Source organism: Heteronotia binoei, chromosome 4 (assembly GCF_032191835.1).
Source record: "Heteronotia binoei isolate CCM8104 ecotype False Entrance Well chromosome 4, APGP_CSIRO_Hbin_v1, whole genome shotgun sequence".
NCBI classification, from domain to species: domain Eukaryota; kingdom Metazoa; phylum Chordata; class Lepidosauria; order Squamata; family Gekkonidae; genus Heteronotia; species Heteronotia binoei.
Window position 1 is genome coordinate 100,962,876 of NC_083226.1, and position 20,477 is coordinate 100,983,352.

The following is a 20,477-nucleotide window of genomic DNA, read 5'->3' on the forward strand; positions in this document are numbered from 1 at the left end:
AACTGTGTTCCTGTGCATTCCTGTTCATAAAAAGCCCTGAGAAACAGTAAAGGTTAGTGCAAAGAAATAAAAACCCTCACACAACAACCTAAATATTCCCTTCTTTTAATGCCAAAGACTCACCACCCCCTTTTAGGGCTGCCAAGCCCCCGGTCTGGGCAGGGAATCTCCCGCCTGGAAGGTTCTCAATCCGCCAGCCCACATTGGGCTGGCAGGGGGAGCCTCCCACTGCATCGCTGGCATAATGACGTCAACCGGAAGTGATGTCATCAAAATGGCGGCACCTGTGCAGGGCCGCTCTAGGTGTTTCTGGAAAAACTCTATGGTTTTCTCAGACGCCCTAGCCATTCGGTAGGTAAGATTCTATGATACAATAGGTACCATAGAGTTTTAACCTCCCAAATAGCTAGAGCGTCTGGGAAAACCATAGAGTTTCCCGGAAACACTTAGAGCGGCCCCACACGGGTGCCGCCATTTTGATGATGTCACTTCTGGGTGATGTCATTTCATCGCATGTGCGTGCATCACGCACGCAAATGTCCCCTGCTGGGGAATGAAAAGGACTTGGCAACCCTACCCCCTTTGGGTGATGGATCTCTCCACAGCTGCAACTTGCTTCCAGCTCAGCCTTTTCCAGAGAACCACCTTCTCTCTGCAGCCTCCCCAGAGAGAACAACCCTGTCTGCAGCTTGGCCTATTTTTTTTTTTAAATAAAGTTTATTTCATTTTTGCACAAGTACAATAGTAGAATCAAATATTAAAGACACACAAAGAACCATTAATGCATACAGGTTTACAAAAAGAAAAAAAAATAGTTACCAAAGCTGTATGATTTAAAAGTATAAGAACTCACAATATACAGGATTACTTGGGAGGGTGCCATAAGAAGCTAGATATTCCATTACTGGAAACTAGAGTTTTCAGAAGCTTGCTTGACAATAATCAACGGGGAGCCTTCCTCCCAGTTTTCCCTCCAAAACTACATTTACTCAATCAGAGGGACAGAAGGGATCTTGAGAGATGTAGGCCCTGTAACCACTACTGCACATGCTTCCCTGGAGCCTGTAGGTCTCACTAAGCCTAGGATTATGACGTCCTTCCTACTGCAAAAAGTTTTAAATTGCCTCTCTTTTCCCCATCCTCCTGACCAGGTCACACCAGGTCAAAGAGGCTTTTCCTGGAGATCTCCAGGAATCTCTTTCCTGAAGACTCTCTAGTATTCTGTTCCTCCAACTCTCTGTTCCCTGCTTAACTCACCCATTATCTCTCCTGCTAGATCTATTATAATTTGTGTGAAGGTGAGCTGACATATGTCTGGGAAGCATTTGAATGGACTTCTCTATCCTCTTGCCTATTCTCTGTCCCAAGGGAGAAAAAAAAAACTTTTAAAACACATCATGGAGGTTTTGCTGATTTCAGACCTCCCAGGAAAAAAGGCATTTCTTCACAGTTGCGGTGAAAAATGTGGCCGGTTCTAACTTCCAAGTGTCTGACAGATGAGTTGAGCTGCAACATTAGGTTGTTGCTTCACAACTTTCCCTTATGCAGCTCAGTGCAATTTGTGATTGTCATGCACCTTGTATTTGAATGCATTAAACACAATGAATCACAAACTATGCAGGCCTGGAAAATTACAGATTTTTAAAATGTAAGCTGTTGTCTGTTCCTTTTTTGAACAGCCTTCACGTGGTTTTTAGTTTGTAACTAATGCTGGCAGTTGCTTAAATATAAAAGAGCACAGCTTGGTTTAATTTGCCACACAAGCAGGAACTTGAGTGGAGAGTGACAACGTGGCATTTCTTTCCTAGTTCAGAATAAATTTAATCTTAATTTTAGCATAAAGAAGTAACACTGTTATATATATGTGGACTGAAGAATATGTACAATCACACTTCAATTTTTAATCTTTTATTATTGTTGTTCTTATTTGCCACTGTAAATTCTCTTTTTGATATTTCCACTTTAAAATAAAGATTTCCTTGTAAATCTATAGACTTTTCACTTGAAGTCAGCCACATCTCTCATAGGCCACTAGCAATTATACTATTGTTGAAGCTGCTTGTGTGGCTGGAAACAAGTAAGGAGATGATAGCATTAAGTTGTGGATTTTGCTTTCTTATAAGAACTGAGAGTATAGTTAGAAGGTATCTGATTATGTAGCCTTGCTGAAACTAGACATGTCTGCATCTGGCCAGTCTGACATGTCTGCATGCAAATCTCCTGAGAGCCCAAATATGTCTCCTTGAGTTCTTTGGCAGCAAAACATGATCTCTAAATTTAATTAATCAGTTAAATTTAAAAATCAGTTAGAGCTGGTGTATCCTTGTATAGCTGTAGGTGTTAGTTGCAATAATCTTTGACATATAACTAGTCACTTTATGGCAGATCATGTTTGCATTAGATGCAGCATAAAGGCATTCTTCTTGCTGATTAGAGATGAAAATTTCCAAAAATGCTGAAGCAATGGGGAGGGCTTTTTCCAGTGGAGGAGGAGTGAAATACATAAAATGTAACAATACATCTATTTTGCTGTTTTAACAGCAGTGACCTGCCTTTATCAAGGTGTCTATGGAGGTCATCTGTGAGGGCTGTTTCCATCCCATAGCCAGGGCAAAAACTGGATTGAAAGGAGATCAGGAGCCAAGGTGTCATCAAAGAATGTCTGTAGCTGTTCAGCTGCCACTCTCTTAACTACTTTGCCCAGGAACAAAAGATTTGAAAATGGGCATGTGTTGGATGGATTGGTAGGATCCAAAGATGGCTTCTTTAAGTGCGGTCTAATCACTGCTTCCTTTAAAGCCCCTGTGAAGGGCCCTGAATTCAGGGACAGGTTTATAATATTTGCCTGGGGAACCTGTATTCCATCACCGCTGGCTTTCACCAGGTCTAGGAGGCAAGTGGTGGCCTTAACAGCACCCAGAATTCTGTCAAACTTGTCTTGAGACAGTCAGCTGAATTGATTCATTTTTTAAATCCAAAGGGGGCCAAGGGGCCTCTAGTTCCCATACTGTGTTAATATTGACAAGCAGGTCCTGGAAGAGTGACAAGATTTTATTTTATTTTAATCTCATAGCTAATTTCCAAATTTTTGATTTTGGGGTTCCTTCAGAGAAAGAAGTTAGTAATTTAATTACTCTAAATCAGGGGTGGCCAACGGTAGCGCTCCAGATATTTTTTGCCTGCAACTCCCATCAGCCCCAGCCAGCATGGCCAATGGCTGAGGCTGATGGGAGTTGTAGGCAAAAAACATCTGGAGAGCTACCGTTGGCCACCCCTGCTCTAAATAATTGAGCTAGGTGAGAGCTAGCAGATACAGTGGAGACCACATAAAATTCCTTTTTTGTGGCTTCCACTGCCATCTCATAGGATTTCATAAACATCATATACAGGGCTTGTAGAAAAAGCCCAGGAGGAGCTCATTTGCATATTAGGCCACACCCCTTGGTGCCAAGCCAGTCAGAACTGTGTTTCTGTGTATTCCTGCTAAAAAAAGAAAGAAAAAGCCCTGGTTCTTCTAGCTTCATCACAAGTCCATTGTCAAACTCACTCTAGCTGTCCAAGTTCCCATTTCACCTTCCTCATCTCCAAAGTGTACCAAGGAGATAATTTGGTGTGGGAGTAAAGAGAGTATTGGGGGGGGGGTGTGATCTTGGTGATGGCTTCAGAAAGACGACTATGCCAGTTTTCTACCAGCACATCTAAGGGGTTACCAGGGGGCAATGGATTCTGCAGAGCATTCTGGAAACCAATTGAGTCCATCAGTCTCCATGGGCAAGCATAAATCAGCTTGCCACCAGAGTAGGGAGGAGCTGGTACACTCAGACAAGCCTTCAAGACAAAGTGGTTTGACCATCACATTGCATCAATGGCATCCTGGTCCACATCCACCCCCACCCTGAAATTCAAATCCAGCATGTGGCCCGCTCGATGCACGGTGTCTGATACAACTTGGGAGAGCTGCTGCCATGGAAGACAGTAGATCTGTAACCTGAGAGGATGCAGCATCATCAGCATGAACGTAGAAACACCCCAGAACTATTAGTCTGAAGAACTTCAAGGCCCAGCCTGCTACTTCTTCCAACAGATTTGGCAGGGTATCTGCTGGTGCACTTGGCCCACACAGTGTTGGAGATCTCAGGGGCAGGGAGTGGTCTGAAAGAAAAAGATTCTTGAATGAGTATTGCCACCCCTCAATTTTTGTCTGAGATTGTTGGAGGATCAAAAACCCCAGTGGAGAAAGTCAGTTTTTTTTCAGGGCAACCATTTCACCCTCCCTTACCCAGGGCATGCCAAATCCACTTTTTGTGTGGCAAAGTACATTTGCAATTTAACAGTCTCATTGCTGATGGACCCGGCATTGCACAGTATCAGTGTCAGAGAATGTTTTGGAATGGGATGAAGGTTGGAAAGAGAGCAGGCATATCCATATCTCCATCTCTTTCATTTCCAGTACCTTGTCCCACTGCTGTACCTCCCACATCCCCCAATGACTGGGATCCTTGACTCCATCTGGCCTCCCTCATATATGCGACATCCAAGACCGCAGCTCTCTCATTACATTTCTACACAAATACAACAACAACCTATTTTCCCTCAGTTTCTGTCACCCTGAAGCCCAACATTAATAATTCTCACTCTACTAATGTATAATGATTATCCTACTAAGTATATTTCCTGCAGTATATTTCAATTAAAGTAAGGGGGAGCAGATTTCCCCATTTCCTCTCGCCTCTTTGAGCTATTTCTGGAGATCTCCTGTTGCCCCAGGAGCAGCTTTCTGGGGAGCATTTCAGGCTGCAGCAGGAGGGAGTGGGAAGAACAAGTTCCATTTTGTTGATGGACATGCCTGTGTTTTGTGGAGATTTCCCATGGGATCTTAGCTTTTGTCTTAAAAACTCATATACCTAAAAAGCAAAACATTTAATAGGAGTTTTTTCACTGCCCCCTCCCAAAATTTCTGTCTTTCCAGATTTTTATGTATTTTCATATCTCATCCTGCTAACCATTTATGTTTATGTATGTGTATCTGTAGTAGCATCCATGATCACGTGGATTCACACTGCTTTATGAAGCTCCTTCAAGGAAATCTGAAGGAGACACTATTTGAATGGCCAGACAAAAAGGAAGTTGGAGAGATGGTGAAGAAATCAGAGAGAGTTTTGAGGGAAAATCAGTGTGCGTATATAGCTGGTAAGCCTTTTATTTTGGTACTAGGGGTGTGCAAAAAATAGTTTTTTGGGGTACTCAAAAATACAGGAATTCCCAATATTCCCAAATTCCAAATACCAATTTGGTATTTAGATTAAGGGTTTTCTGGATTTTTGAATTTTTCAGGTCCATTATTTCCTATGGGTAATGGCTGGGGATGTTGCTTTTAAATGTACAGTTGTTGTTAGAGGTTTCTGGGTGGCTGGGGGAGTTGTCTTTAGAGGCAGTGGTGTAAGGAGGGGGGGCGGGGGGTGGGTCGCCCCAGGTCTGGGGGGTCCCCGCATTGGCAAGGGGGGCCCCCAAACAATGGCCGTGTTGCTGCGCTGCGAGGGGGGGGAGAAAAATAATGGAGGCGCCCCGCGCCCGACAGCGAGGGGGAGTGCGCGCACACGGCAGAGGAAGGGGGTGTGGTGGGGAGGGGCTCGCGCGCGCACGTCGGGGCTCCTCGTTCCCTTCCCTTCCCCCTCCCCCCTTTTTTCCCTCTCTCTCACGCAATCGGGCTGAAAGCGCGGGAAAGGCGCGCCGCTTTTTCTCCCTCACCTCAGAAGGCGCGCGTGCGCACCAGCCTCCTTCTCGGGCATCTCCCGCGGCGGGGGGAGGGGAGTGGACGGCAACCGCCGGCCTGACTGGCTGACTGACTGGGGTCGGGCGGCTGCGGGACGCGCCTCCTCAGCGCCCGCGCGTGCCCCCGGGGCCCGAGGCGCCGTTGCTGCCCCACACGCGTGTCCCCGAGATAGGGGGCCCACATAAATCTTGGGCCACCCCGGGCCCCCAAAGCCCTAGCTACGCCACTGTTTAGAGGTACAGGGACCAGAATTGCAGCAGAGCTGTGGGTGCCTGACCTTTAAATAACCCCCAGGTTTAAAATCATTTGGACTAAGGGTGCCCCTAGCTGTTTTCCATTATTTCCTATAGAGGGGGAGAGGGGGAGGGGAACCCTGCAAACTGATTCCAAGGCAAAAAGCCATGCCTACAAATAGCAGTCACTGAGAACAAACAGCAAGTCCATTGCAGAACCATTGCAGAGCTCAGTGATCCCAGCAAAACCGCAAGCCAATGTGCCAAGTCTAACAGAACTTAAATCAAACCAAAGAATCTCTGCAGTCGAAAGTGAAGGTAGGGGGAGGGCATTTTTGCAAGCCCTGCACAACCTATCACAACAGAATACAGGGATATTTGACTAATATAGCAGAGTAATATAGCAGTCATAGAAGTGTGATTCTGAGTGCAGTAAATAGATCTCCCAATAAATATTTTCAGAAAAGGTAATCTTAATATTTATTCAAGTAGATCTAGTTGACATTCAAGTTGCAGTCAAAAAGAGAGAGAGAGAGAAGCCTACTCTAAAGAGTCCCTATCACAAATGGCTAGCTTGTCTGGCATCATGTGCTTGGGAGTATGAGGGCACTGTATCTAAGGGACAGACCTGCAGACATGTGTGTCTCCATGGAAGGTAACATGGAAGGAATGAGAGGAGAGGGAGAGAAAAAGAAGGGAGCAGGGGGCAGCTCCCAGGTTAAGACAAAGAGGGGCATCCCATTCAAGGAAATAACAGCTATACACACTTAGAGTGATGTAATGCTCACCCCCCGTGTCTAGGCAAGCTGAGTCATTCACTCCAACAAGAAAGCCCAGCAGAACCAGTGCCATTGTGACAATGCAAGCAAAGATGCCTAATGTCAAACCAGAGAATCTCTGAAGTACAAACTGAGGGGGCGGCATTTTTTCAAGCCCAGCACAATCTGTTACAATGTTCAGAATGCTGAGCAGAACCAGTACCACTGTGACATTGTCAGTTTAAAAGGACTGATCTCAAAGCACAGAGCCTCATCAAATCCAACCAGGGGATAGTGGTTTGCAAGTCCAGCACAACCAGTTACAATGTGCAGAATGCCCAGCAGAACCCAGTGCTACTGCCAGTTTAAAAGGACTGAGCTCAAAGCACAGTCCCAACAAATCCAAGGGGCAGGGATTTTGCAAGCTCTGTGCCAAAAAATGGGAAGGGAACACAAAGGAATGCTGACAAAAGGGGGAAACAAAATCTTTTGAAATGAACAAGACTCATTTGAAACTGGCAGTGGAAAAGCTCATAGAAATCCTAGAGACACAGAAACAAACAAACAAAGGTAAACAAAAACTATCTGGAGGAGCTTGCAAATACTGGCTCTCAGGGTTTTTTTGGGAAATTCCTAATACATCTGGAATTTTTAAAATGGTTTTCTGGGAGGAAAACCCCATATATATTTTGGAAGGCTGAATGTACCTCAAAAATACCACCAAGGAAATTTTTGGGGTTTATTTTTGACTTGGGTGTATCCAAATACATATCCCCTTTTGGTAACTGCTAGAAGTTTTGGTCGTCAATGTTTTTGTTGCAATGGGTTTTTGAGTTGGGCTGGTTAGATGAGAAGGACCTGTAAGGTCATCTCTCCATGTTATAGCTATATCCCTACCTAATTTCTGTTTCCCTAATTGCTGTAGGAATCCTTTCTCCCTTCTCTTTATGGTGAGTATAATTATGTGCAAAAGCCTATTTTATAAAGCATCTGGCCTGCACAAGACTCAAATCCAGCTCCCAAGCAACTTCCCTCTCCTTCTTCCATTTCTACAGCTGCTGCTGAAGCTGCGCTGTAGCTTGCTTTTCCCCACCGCCCTCAGTGCTCTTTGCTTCCTGCTTCCTCCCTCCCTCCTTCCCCTGTCTGTATATTCCACTGGTTCTGCTGGGCTTCCAAAAATGTCCCCCTTTCAGTCTCTACTGCAGAGATTCTCTGGTTTGACTTTAGTCCTTGGGAAACAATGGAGGTTGGGAGTATTTTCTTTTGGGGGGGGGGCAGGTAGTGTGTTTCTTAACATCCAATCTGGTGATGCTTGCAATCACAATTTTGTGATTCTTTGGCTAGTGTTAGTACAAAGTAGTACAAAGGTAAACTAGTTCTCAAAAATGCCATGTAGATGTTTGGGATGGTCAGCTCTTGGGCTTCAAAATGAAGAACAGAAGTCCTTCCAAGAGCCTGCTCTGAACATGAGTGATGTGATGGATTTTTTTTTTTTGCTGTCAAGTCACAGCTGACTAATAGTGACCCTGTAGAGTTTTCAAGGCAAGAGACATTCAGAGGTGATTTGCCATCGCCAGCCCCCATGTTGCCCCTGCTTAGGTTCTGAGGAGATCAGACTGTCCTGGAGCTATCCAGGTTAGGGCTAGGCTGAGAGAGTGTGACTGGCCCAAGGCCTCCCAGCAAGTTTCCATAGCACAAGTGGAGATTCAAACCTAGACTTCCCAGATTTTAGTCCAACACATTAAGTATTACACCATGCTCACTCTTGTGATGGAATAGCGTGTTGGAATTTGAATTTTTTAAATATATATATATATATATATATGTATGTATGTATGTATGTATGTGTGTGTGTGTGTGTGTGTATAGAATATATATATATATATATATATATATATATATATATATATATATATATATATATATATATATAAACTGAATAGAAAATATTTCACTGTCTGTATTTCTTTTCCGATCATTGAAACAAAGTTTGGGTCCAGTGGCACCTTTATGACCAAACTTGGTTGTGCCGCTCCAGACCAACCCACCTGAATGAGTTTTCAGGTCATTATTATTATTTGTTTTATTTCATGATTATTCCTGAAAATAATCTTGTTGTATAGAGGAAGGGTCCTGACCTACTTAGCCCCAGCCTAGCAGAGTCAACATGGAGGCAGGCAATGGCAAGTCAACCTCCAACCGCCTTTTGCCTTGAAAACCCTACAGGTTCACCGTAACTTGGGTGTGACTTGAGAGCAGAAAAAGAGGAGGAGGGTGTTAAAAAATTATCTCTCCAGGCACCAAATAGTCTAGATATGCCACTGTCAAATAATGCACCAGAGTGTTTGCTTATGAAGTTCTACAGGTCATTGTGAATGGGCTTCCCTATGCTTTATAAAATAGTTACATGGGAATTGGACCTTTATACAACATTTATGCAATCAAGCCTGATATTAGTCAGAGTGAACATAGACCAGTTTTCTTGTTCATATCTGATACAGTGAAATTAACATATTCACATGGTAAACATTTTTTTTCTGCTTGCAGTCCTATGTAAACCCTTGAGGTTTATTATGTCCTGGAAAATTTAACTTTTAATGGATGTACATGAATTTACTGTAAGATGGATGTCTATTATATTATGTAATCTTACAGCGCTATCCTAAGCACAGATACTCTTCTAAGCGTATTGAAGTTAATGGGTTTAAAAGGGTGTAACTCTGCATAGAAATACACTAATGTTATCAAACCTCCCCCCAAGAGACAATGGCCGTTTTCCCACTGACTTTACTCCGGGACGACGTCCCTCTTCACCGCGTAGCGTCTGTGCGGATTTCCCACCAACTGCTGTGCACAACCAGGAAGTGCCGCGGCTTTTGCATCGCAGATGTAAACCGCTAAAAACCAGTTTACATCTGCGACGCAAAAGCCGCGGCTCTTCCTGGTTGTGCGCAGCAGTTGGTGGGAAATCCGCGCAGACGCTGCGTGGTGAAGAGGGACGTCGCTCCGGAGTAAGGTCAGTGGGAAAATGGCCAATATTTATTTATTATTTATAAATTAGATTTTTAGACTGTCCTTTGTACACACAAGACTCAAGGTGGTGAACAACAATATAAGAACATATTCATGAATCAGTAAACAATTAAAAGCAAAGCAATTTAGAACAATTTCAGATGTTACTAAAGAATAATCAAGCTATACTTTTACCCCATGGGGGAAAGGGAGGAAAGAGGGTACCAGGTAAGATAGAGACTATCACTGTCCTCAGCCATAGGCTTGGCAGAACATCTCTGCCTTGCAGGCCCTGCAGAATTGCATTAGATCTCGCAAAGCATGGATGTCATTCAGCAGAGTGTTCTGCCAGTTGAGGCTGGGTTATAGTTTTTTTGCTGTACTACACAACAAAGCAATACTTTTTAGTGAAAAATCACCCCTGCTTGCACAGAAGTAGATAATAGGAAAGTATGGTGGTTTTCTGGGAGACCATCAAAGTTACATTCAAAGAGTCCAATCAGCAAAATAAAATCACAATGGATTTTTTTTAAAAAATATTTCATAGTATGGAAGATGGTGTGGTATAGTGACTAAGCAACTGAGCTGTCAATCAGGATGTTTCTGGTTCAAGTTTTACCTCTGTCACAGTCTCAAGACATGGCCTTAGGCAAGCCTCAGCTGCTCATCTGAATGATGATCCTGACATACCTTATAGAGTTATTTAAGGATTGAAATCCATGTGAAGTGCTTTGAACACTCTATAAAGGTAGATAAATTTTTAGTATTGTTATTATAACATCTGTTTTTACTTTCAATTGAATGCTTCCTTGACAGCTTACAAGTAGCAAAGAGCAGGATCTAATACCTGCTTGTTATTTTAATTATTTAGTGTATGTCACATCTTGGATACTAGTAAAGATGGCCAGCTTGTTATAGTTGGTACCCTGTGTTGCAAGGAATAATACTTTTGCTGCTGCAACAGATTAAATATTTAGCTCATTTTTGCAAATTTGCTGCCTAATCTGTACATTTCTACCCTGTCCTGGATAGACTCCATTGGCTTGCATCGTGTGGAGAACCCAAGCCATACAGAAACTGCTGTTAGTCTTCATTTGTACAGTCCACCCTTTGAAACCTGTCATACCTTTGATCAAAGAACTGGACACAAACAAAAAGTTAAAATGACATTCTATAGCCAGTTTGGAGACAGGACCCCATATGTAAGTATGAACAAAAAAGTATCCTGCCTTTAACCTTTATCTTATCTTTGCAGCCCTTCCAAGTAAGGAGGAATCACACCCAAGATGAGCCCTTACACAAAGATCTCATGCATACTCCAGGTTATGCCAAAGAGGACAAGACAAGGAAGCCAGCTCCTTGGAGTTCAGTAGACCAGTTAGCTAGGTGAACTTGGGGGGAGGAAGAGTTGCAGAGCATAGGATTATGGGATACTGTGGAATAGGTGATTTTTCTGTAGGCCTATATATATGATGGGCGGATGAGGAAAGATAAAGGGTATTACCCACATGGACGTTTAACATAGGATAATGGTTAGCTAGAGTGTCAGACTAGGAACCGAGTGCCTTCGTTTTGAATTGCTTCTGTGCCATGAAAGTGTTTCTGGGTGACCTTGGGATGATTGCAGGTGTCCTCTCCCTCTCTAATCCATTTTACAGAATTGTTATGAGAACAAAATGGAGGGGGCGAGAGCATCATAAGCCACTTTGGGTCTTGGTTGGGGAGAAAGGAAGGGGTTATAAATGAGGTAAAAATAAATATGGAGTCCTCTAAAGAGGATTAACACATACTTCATCTGATTTATCTAGTAGTATAATAAAATTAGAACACAAAATATTTTTTGTGGATTTTTCAAATGGCTTATAAGGCAGGCATCCTAATAATAGCAGAGATTTCTGTAGCAGCCTTTTCACACCTGGCTATGAGTTGTTTTCCTCTCTTTTGGCCGACCATTCTCCTGCAACTAATTTTACTAATTACAGCTGCAAAGGCAAAATGGCTTCAACAGAGATGCGCTGTTGAAAATTACTGCTGCCAAACTCTTCAGTTTAAAATAGGAGTATTGGGGTGGAGAGATCCTCTGGAAACCAGCACCTCCTTGTGTGTATTTTCATGGATTCTCAAACTACATAGAAAAGGGAAGAGTAAAATGAATCTATAGTGAATAAACAGAAATGAAACACTCAACAGAACACAATTTATATCCGTGTTATGCAAACCTCGTTGCTTATTCTTTGTGTGTGACTGTTCCTGAATCTGGCTTCCTGTTATGAATGCTTGAGTAATGAGTGAGCAAATGTAACTAACTGGCATTTTGTCTGCAATTGAACTTGCTAGTTAATAGTGCTGTGATAGTAACTACTTTCTGATTACCCATGGTTTATATGGTAATTAAATGCATTGAGGGAACTTGTTTCTATGAAATTCAATTACGTACCTTGACCCTGTTTGCCTGTCAGAGGGCTTACTTTTAGAACCGAACCATAATTGTCTTGAAAAGAATGGCTTTTTAAATGTTTTTAAATATCTGTATATGATATCTATATATCTACTTTGCTGCTAAGCCTTCGAGAAAATTGGTGCCATGGGAAAGTTAAATTAACTGTAAAACCCCCTACTATTTAACATCTGCTTCATCAGGGGAATCTGTAAAATATTATTGTCTAGACACTTCCTGCAGCAACAGCATTTACAACCACAGAATGGATGCTTCAGGAGGTAAAGTTTACCAAAAAAATTCAGAATAAAGTTATACATAACTTTCACGGACAAGCTTTGTTTAGTTTGATATTTTCTTGCATATAGACAAAATAAATTTACATATTGAGCTAGCCAACAAACCCTCATCTTTCAGTATATACCTTCATTTTGCAGGCATCTAACATATATGAAAGGAGAAAATGCTGTTTCTCCTGGCTATTCCCTCTGCATGATCCATTCTGTTTTTAGCTTAGCCATTTTTAACCTTCACTACTACTAATAACAGCGCCAGCTGGTACTGAAGGGCTGAGTGAGAGCTCCTTGCATATGTGTACATTGAGAGAGAGAATGTGGCCAGATTTTTATAAGAACATAAGTGATTTATGAAAAGTGCCCAAGATTTAATATAGTTGTGTCAACTTTTACCTGTTTATAAAAATACATTAAAACAGGGAAGATCTGATGACTTGAGTAGGAATGTTCCAGTTAGATGCGTTTTAGCATTTTAGCCATGCAGGCCTACCATGTTTAGTCAGAAACAAGTAAAATACTTTACATAAGGCTGCTGTCAGCATTAGACCATAAACATTAAGAAACAGACTATGCCCACTTTCTAAAAGAAACATTTAGCAAGCACCAGGAAAGGTGTTGGTGGGTGCTAAGGTGCACTATGGGTGCCACATTGAGGATCCTTATTACTCTTTTGATGCATTACTTTTTTGGCTCTGGCTTGGCAAGCAATTTCCTTATCAATGGGAGGAGATAATAGAGAGGATAGCCAGCTTACCTGTGCTTGTCAGCCTCTTTATGCCAATGTGCAAGTACAATGTGAGTCATGTCTTCTTTCCATCTATCCTACAGGGTCACAAAAGAGAAATGAGTTGACAGAAGCTATATAGCTTGTGTAATGTGTTACTTCTCTCCATGTTCCTCTTAGTGCAGAATTTTCTTTGGTTGGCTTTTGATCAACAATTCATTCCTTCTGTTGCTGAAGAAGACAGAACATAGACAAGGAAAAGCTAGCAAGGCCCCACAAGAATGGGAACTAATTGTTTCCATCATTCTCTCTGTCTTCAAAAGTAGACTAGTGTTGGAGAAGGGGAAGTCAAAACTTATTACATCTCCAATGGGATTAGATCTCAGTTTCCCTCCATCTCTTGTCTTCTCCTACCCATATGAACAAAATAGGAGTCAATAGCACCTTTAAGACCAACTTAGTTTTATTCAGAACGTAAGCGTTTGTGTGCTCTAAGCAAACTTCATCAGCTGAGGAATCTTGCACAGTGAGCAGAGCCACACATAGCTGGTAGGCAATGGCTCAGAATGTAAAATGGTACAGATTTAAGATCCAATGATAGAATAGTAAAATTATCTGGTAGGCAGTGGTTTAGAATGTAAAATGGGACAAATATAAGATCCAATGACAGAATAGTGAAATTAACAAAATGGCACGGTTTGGTGATAAAAACACAGCTGACTTTGCCACCAAACTGTGCCATTTTGTTCTCACCCATAACTACTTCAGATTTGGCAATGAACTTTTCCTACAGATCAATGGAGCATGGACACTGGTACCAAAGCTTGCAATAAACCCAAGTGCCAACTTTGCTGCCATATACATCCAGACAACACAATCACTGGACCTAACAGCATTAACTATACCATCTCAGGCTCATTCACTTGTTCATCTTCCAACATTATATATGCCATTAAATGCCAACAATGCCTTTCAGTTCTCTACATAGGGCAAACAGGACAATCCCTCCACTGAAGGATAAAGGGACACAAATCTGACATCAGGAATTACAAGACTGAGAAACCTGTGGGGGAACACTTTAACCTTCCAAAGCATTCATGGGGTGACCTCAAAGTAGCTGTTTTACTGCAAAGGAACTTCAAGTACAGAATGGGGAGAAAAACTGCTGAATTACAAATTATTATGAAACTTGGAACAAACACTTCCCCAGGACTGAACAGTGATATTGGTTTTTTAGCCCATTACAGATGCTAAATCCACTCTCAATGAGTATAGTTATACATCCACAGTATTCCAATGTGTTTCTCTTTTAGAATAGTGTATCAGAATAATTTTTTGTATTGACATATTCGCAATAGGGATATTGGCTGTTTATCTCATTACATATATGAGGATTCCGGTACTCCTGGGGAGGGGAAGGTATGACGGTGGGAACAGGCAGAAATGGAGGGGAAGGAGATCGAGACAAGATAGTGCTCGACCACCTTCCAGCCTGTGTCCCATCCCGATGGTGACAGGTAGCGGGGCAAGGCGAAATTACTCGCCTCCGTCACTGGTGTTATGTAATGCCAGGTCCATTAATAATAAGACCTCCATCCTCCGGGAATTCCTGCTTGAGCAGGATATGGACCTGGCATGCGTGACCGAGACCTGGGTTCGCGATGGAGAGACCGTAGCTCTCTCCCAGATGGCGCCCCCGGGATACTCGGTCTTTCACCAGTCGCGGACTAGCGGGCGGGGGGGAGGGGTGGCCCTGTTCATTCGAGAGGCTTACTCCTTCCGGGCCCTCCCGGCTCCGGAGATCAAGGGCATTGAGTGTGCCGGCCTGGCGTGGGATGTTGGGGAGGGGTTGGCGATCTGGCTGGTGTACCGACCGCCTAACGCACCGGCCAGCGCCTTACCATCACTGATGGAGGCCGCAGCAGGATGGGCATTGGAGCACCCGAGGCTTCTGATCCTGGGTGACTTCAATGTTCATGCCAATGACGTGACCTCCAATCAGGCGATGGACCTAGTGTCTTCCATGGCGACACTAGGACTCTCCCAAATAGTTACGACACCCACTCACCAGGCCGGTCACATGTTAGACTTGATCTTCGCGTCAGGAGTTTTAGTGAACGATCTTGCTTCTATAGCAGTGCCATGGTCGGATCACTATGCCCTCAAGGCTCGTGTGGACGTCCCACCCCAACCCCGTTTGGGCGGCGAGCTTATTTTAGCTCGCCCGCGGAGCCTGATGGACCCGGAACGGTTCCTGACGGCCCTGCGGGATCCCTGGCCCCCTGGCGATTCCCTCGATGACCTGGTGGAGTCTTGGAATAATAGGCTCACCGGGGCCATCGATGAGATCGCGCCTAGGCGTCCTCTGCGCCCTCGTTCAAGGCCGACACCCTGGTATAACCAGGGGTTGCGGCAGTTGAAACGAGGACTCAGACGACTAGAGAGGCAATGGCGGCGTACCCGAGATGAAGCGACTCGAACATCTTATAGAGAGGTTATGAAGTCCTATGAGGTGGCAGTCAAGGCCGCAAAGAAAACTTACTTTGCGGCAGAGATTGCGTCCGCAATTTCGCGCCCGGCACAACTGTTCAATACAATTCGGACTCTTACAACGCTGCCACAGGGCAGACCAAATTTTAATGAATTGGAAATTGGCTGTGAGGCTTTTGCGAATTTTTTTGCGGATAAAATCGCATCGCTCCGTTCCGACTTCCCTGCCACATTAGATACAGTTAGCGAACCTGAGGCTCCGTGCCTGTCTTCGGATTGTGTCCTGGACGGCTTCGGCGCGCTCAGCCTGGAAGAAGTTGACAGGATCCTCCTATCTGCACGCCCAACAACTTGTAAATTGGACCCATGCCCCTCCTGGCTTATTAAGACCTGCCAGAGGGAGCTAAGATATCCTATACGGGATATCATAAATAGATCCCTATTGGAGGGACATTTTCCATCGGCGCTCAAAGAGGCGGTGGTCCGTCCCCTCCTGAAGAAAACAACGTTAGATCCGACCGAATTGGCACACTACCGGCCGGTATCGAATTTGCCCTTTTTGGGCAAACTTATAGAGAGGGCAGCGGCGTTGCAGCTACAGAGCTTCCTGGAGGATGCTTCTGTCCTCGACCCCTACCAGTCTGGTTTTCGCCCGGGCCACGGGACGGAGGCGGTGCTGGTCGCCCTGGTGGACGACCTTCGGCGACATCTGGATCAAGGCGGCTCGGCGGTGCTGATGTTGTTGGACCTATCGGCAGCGTTCGATATGGTCGACCATCGGCTCCTGGCGTGCCGCCTTGCCGACGCAGGGATTCAGGGGTTGGCCTTGCAATGGCTTTCCTCTTTCCTTGACGGTCGGGGACAAAGGGTGGCGATTGGGGAGGAACTGTCCCGGAGACACACGCTTGAGTGCGGGGTGCCTCAAGGGGCGGTGCTTTCCCCGATGTTATTTAACATCTATATGCGCCCCCTTGCCCAGATGGCCCGAGGGTATGGGCTGGGTTGCCATCAGTATGCTGATGACACCCAGCTCTATCTGCTTATGGACGGCCGGCCCGCCTGCGCCCCAGAAAATCTGGACCGGGCGTTACAGGCAGTGGCTAGGTGGCTTAGGCTGAGTGGGCTGAAGCTGAACCCGGCGAAGACAGAGGTCCTTTGCTTAGGTCGCTGCGGCCCGGGAAGGGAACTCCCCCTGCCAGTTTTTGACGGCGCTCCATTAACAGCGTCGGGCAGGGTTAAGAGCCTGGGGGTGCTGTTGGAGCCTTCATTGACGATGGAGGCTCAGATAGCAGCCACTGCCAAGTCCGCTTTTTTTCATCTTAGGCGGGCGAGGCAGTTGGCCCCCTTCCTGGAACGTGACGACCTGGCAACAGTGATTCATGCTACGGTCACCTCGAGGCTGGACTACTGTAATGCCCTCTACATGGGGCTACCCCTGTGCCGAACCCGGAAACTGCAGTTGGTGCAGAACGCTGCTGCCCGGCTGTTATTAGGGCTCCCAAGATGGGAGCACATTCGACCGGGGCTCCAGGGTCTGCACTGGCTGCCAGTAATATTCCGAGTCCGGTACAAGGTGTTGGTTATGACCTTTAAAGCCCTATATGGCCTGGGACCTGCCTACCTTAGGGACCGTCTCTTCCCACACGTTCCCCAGAGAGTACTACGTTCAGGTTCACAAAACCTGTTGGTAGTCCCCGGGCCAAAGGAGGCCCGCCTAAAATCCACCAGGGATCGGGCCTACTCAATAACGGCACCTTATTGGTGGAACCAGCTGCCGGAAGAGGTGCGGGCCCTGCGGGATCTAGGGCAATTCCGCAGGGCCTGTAAGACAGTCCTCTTCCGGCAGGCCTATGATATTAACTGACAATGTAAAATATCCTGGATGAAAAAATGTATCCATAGGCCGCCGGTTTTTACTCTATCTTGTTTTTTACTAAATTATGGTTTAATGGTATTTTAATTGTTTAAACTGAAATTGTTTTAATTATTGTGTTGTAAGCCGCCCTGAGACACCTAGGTGAGAAGGGCGGGGTATAAATCTTAATATAAATAAATAAATAAATATACTTTACCCATTTTCACAATTTTATTGTATTCTTTTTTTCTACGGCAAACTAGAATGATGTTTACATGTTAAAAAGTAAATTAGGTGGACAAGAACATCACTATCCAATGTATTTCTCTTTTAACTGTATTGACACATTCAAACAGGAATATTGGTTTATCCCATTACATATCTTGAACCCATCTCCCACTATATTTCAATGTATTTTTCTCCTAATGACAAACTATATGTATGTTGCATGTTAAAAGGTAAATTAGTTGAATGGGAAAACTGAGACAGAAATTCCTTCCTTTTGGCCCAGGTTTGTAATAATAGTGTCATTAACAGACACTCTCACATTTTGACATACTACTGTTTTACAAGTTAAAACAGATAGAAGGAAGTACTTCTTCACCCAAAGGGTGATTAACATGTGGAATTCACTGCCACAGGAGGTGGTGGCGGCCACAAGTATAGCCACCTTCAAGAGGGGTTTAGATAAAAATATGGAGCAGAGGTCCATCAGTGGCTATTAGCCACAGTGTGTGTGTATAAATAAATTTTTTTGCCACTGTGTGACACAGAGTGTTGGACTGGATGGGCCGTTGGCCTGATCCAACATGGCTTCTCTTATGTTTTGTTGCTTTCACATGCTCATGCTACTCAGATCAAAGGTTTGCTCAATTTGTTAATTTTACTGTTCTGTTATTGGATCTTATATTTGTCCCATTTTACATTCTAAACCACTGTCTACCAGATAATTTTACTATTCTGTCATTGGATCTTAAATCTGTACCATTTTACATTCTGAGCCATTGCCTACCAGCTATGTGTGGCTCTGCTCACTGTGTCGAATTCCTCGTCTGATGAAGTGTGCTTAGAGCACACGAAAGTTTACGTTCTGAATAAAACTAAGTTGGTCTTAAAGGTGCTATTGACTCCTATTTTGTTCTACTTCTTCAGACCAACATGGCTGCCTACTTGGATCCATCCTTCCCATATGGTGACTGGTTGCTCACCATCCCAGTTCTGGGACACAGTGGGTCCTGGAGTTCTCTAATTAACTGATAGGAGTAAATGTAGTACTTCCTCATCACTAGTTGTTATACCGTATGGTATCTGTGAATGTTTGTAGTCATTAGTGGTTTTGAAGAGACAGAATATTTGCTGCAAATAGTGATAACATGGAACTAACAGTGTGATAAATGTAAAATTTAGTTGAGCTATTAGTGCCAGATTGTTTCCCAGTAAGGTTGCCATGTTCTTGTTGGGAGTGGAGGACCTCTGCCTTCCATTGCTCAGTTGGATAGTGGGGGATAAACTGGGGGAAAGGGGGAGGTGATTGCCAGCATCTTGACATGTGGATATCACTTCTGATATGACTGGAAGTGACAACAGTACATTGTTGCCAATGCTCTAGCATTCATTCAAAACTCATTGAGTTTTGGCTGCATGCTAGAGTGTCACCAGAAACATGATGATATTATTTCCAGTCATACTGGAAGCAACATCGGTGTGTTGCCAGCAACATCATTATATTGTTGACAAGACTCTCCCCATAATAAGTCACACCAGTTGCCAGCCTTAGCAATTAACTCTCTTTTACATGTGCAGAATTTACCACAAGGCGGTATCCATATACATTTTGAAAGAAACTCTAAAGTTACATGAGCAAGCCAATTAAGCAGAAATTTCAAACTGCTGCTGCCCTGAGGCCCACAAGTCCACTAAAGCCTGACACCTGGAAGCCTTCTCTTCCCCTTCTCTCCCTGAGGACAGAACTTGGGCAGGGAAGGGGTAGCCTGCTGGGCCTTCCACTTCCCTCCTTCTCCATTCACACTAAAACTTGTCTGGGTATTAAAAGGTCTTTGATCAAGACCTAGAAAATAGTTGAGGAGGTTTGGTGGAGCTTGCTTGTGTTTCTCATTCATCTGGTCTGTGATACTCCAGTTTCAGTATTTGAAGAATCTTTATTATAAAAACTGTCTTCCTGAAGAATCTAAAACTTTTTTTTTGTTTTATAGGGAACTTCAGTTTCACAAGAGAACAACTGAGGAGCACAAAGTCTGCTGGCTTTGGGGAAGTTTTGTTTTTAAAGCTGGAGCAGAACAATTATATGGTTGATGCCAGTAGTAAGCTGAGCTGAATAATCTGTCCTCACAGTTGCCATGATTTCTCATCTTTGCACACTAAAGGGAGTATTTCCATGAGTCACTGTAGAGTCCAGATGCTTTTTGTAGTCAACCATAAAACCAGAGTCCCTTTTTGGATTTGTACTGATTTATTCCACTGAGACTGTAAACCCAGAAGTTTAGACCTTGGGCTTTTAGTATGGCCTAAGTCATTTTAGCATCCTCACATGTATGAATGTATGGCAGTTTAACTTGCCATGGAACTTACAAATCTTCACTCAACCTTAATGTGGATTCAGCTATAGTGCATATTGGCTGGTCCTGGATTTAATGACCCATTGGAACAGTCAAATGGTTTGTGCATTTTCAAATTTCATTTGTAGAATTTAATTTTTTTTTAAAAAAAGAAGGGAACAATAATGAATGTTCTGTACAACATTGCTTTTATTCCAGAGGAAGTATCTGTTTTCAAAAATTGCTAATTGTGTTGAATAAGCTTCCAGCTTTCAAGGACCTTTGGATTAAACTCAAATAAAGCTGAATTTAGACGTACAATTCCAAATTTGCCTTTTCTTTTC

At 43.9% G+C, this 20,477-nt stretch overlaps 1 protein-coding gene across 1 annotated transcript in view; it reads left to right on the forward strand.

Moving 5' to 3' along the window:
• CDO1 (cysteine dioxygenase type 1) overlaps positions 1-19,854 on the forward strand; it is a 31,693-nt gene extending 11,839 nt beyond the window's left edge. The window contains exons 3-5 of the mRNA XM_060235569.1: positions 5,033-5,190; positions 10,809-10,978; positions 19,792-19,854. Of these exons, the coding sequence (XP_060091552.1) occupies positions 5,033-5,190; positions 10,809-10,978; positions 19,792-19,821 (358 nt within the window). The 3' untranslated portion in view covers positions 19,822-19,854. The remainder of the gene's footprint in view (positions 1-5,032; positions 5,191-10,808; positions 10,979-19,791) is intronic.
• The last annotated feature ends 623 nt before the right edge of the window (positions 19,855-20,477 follow it).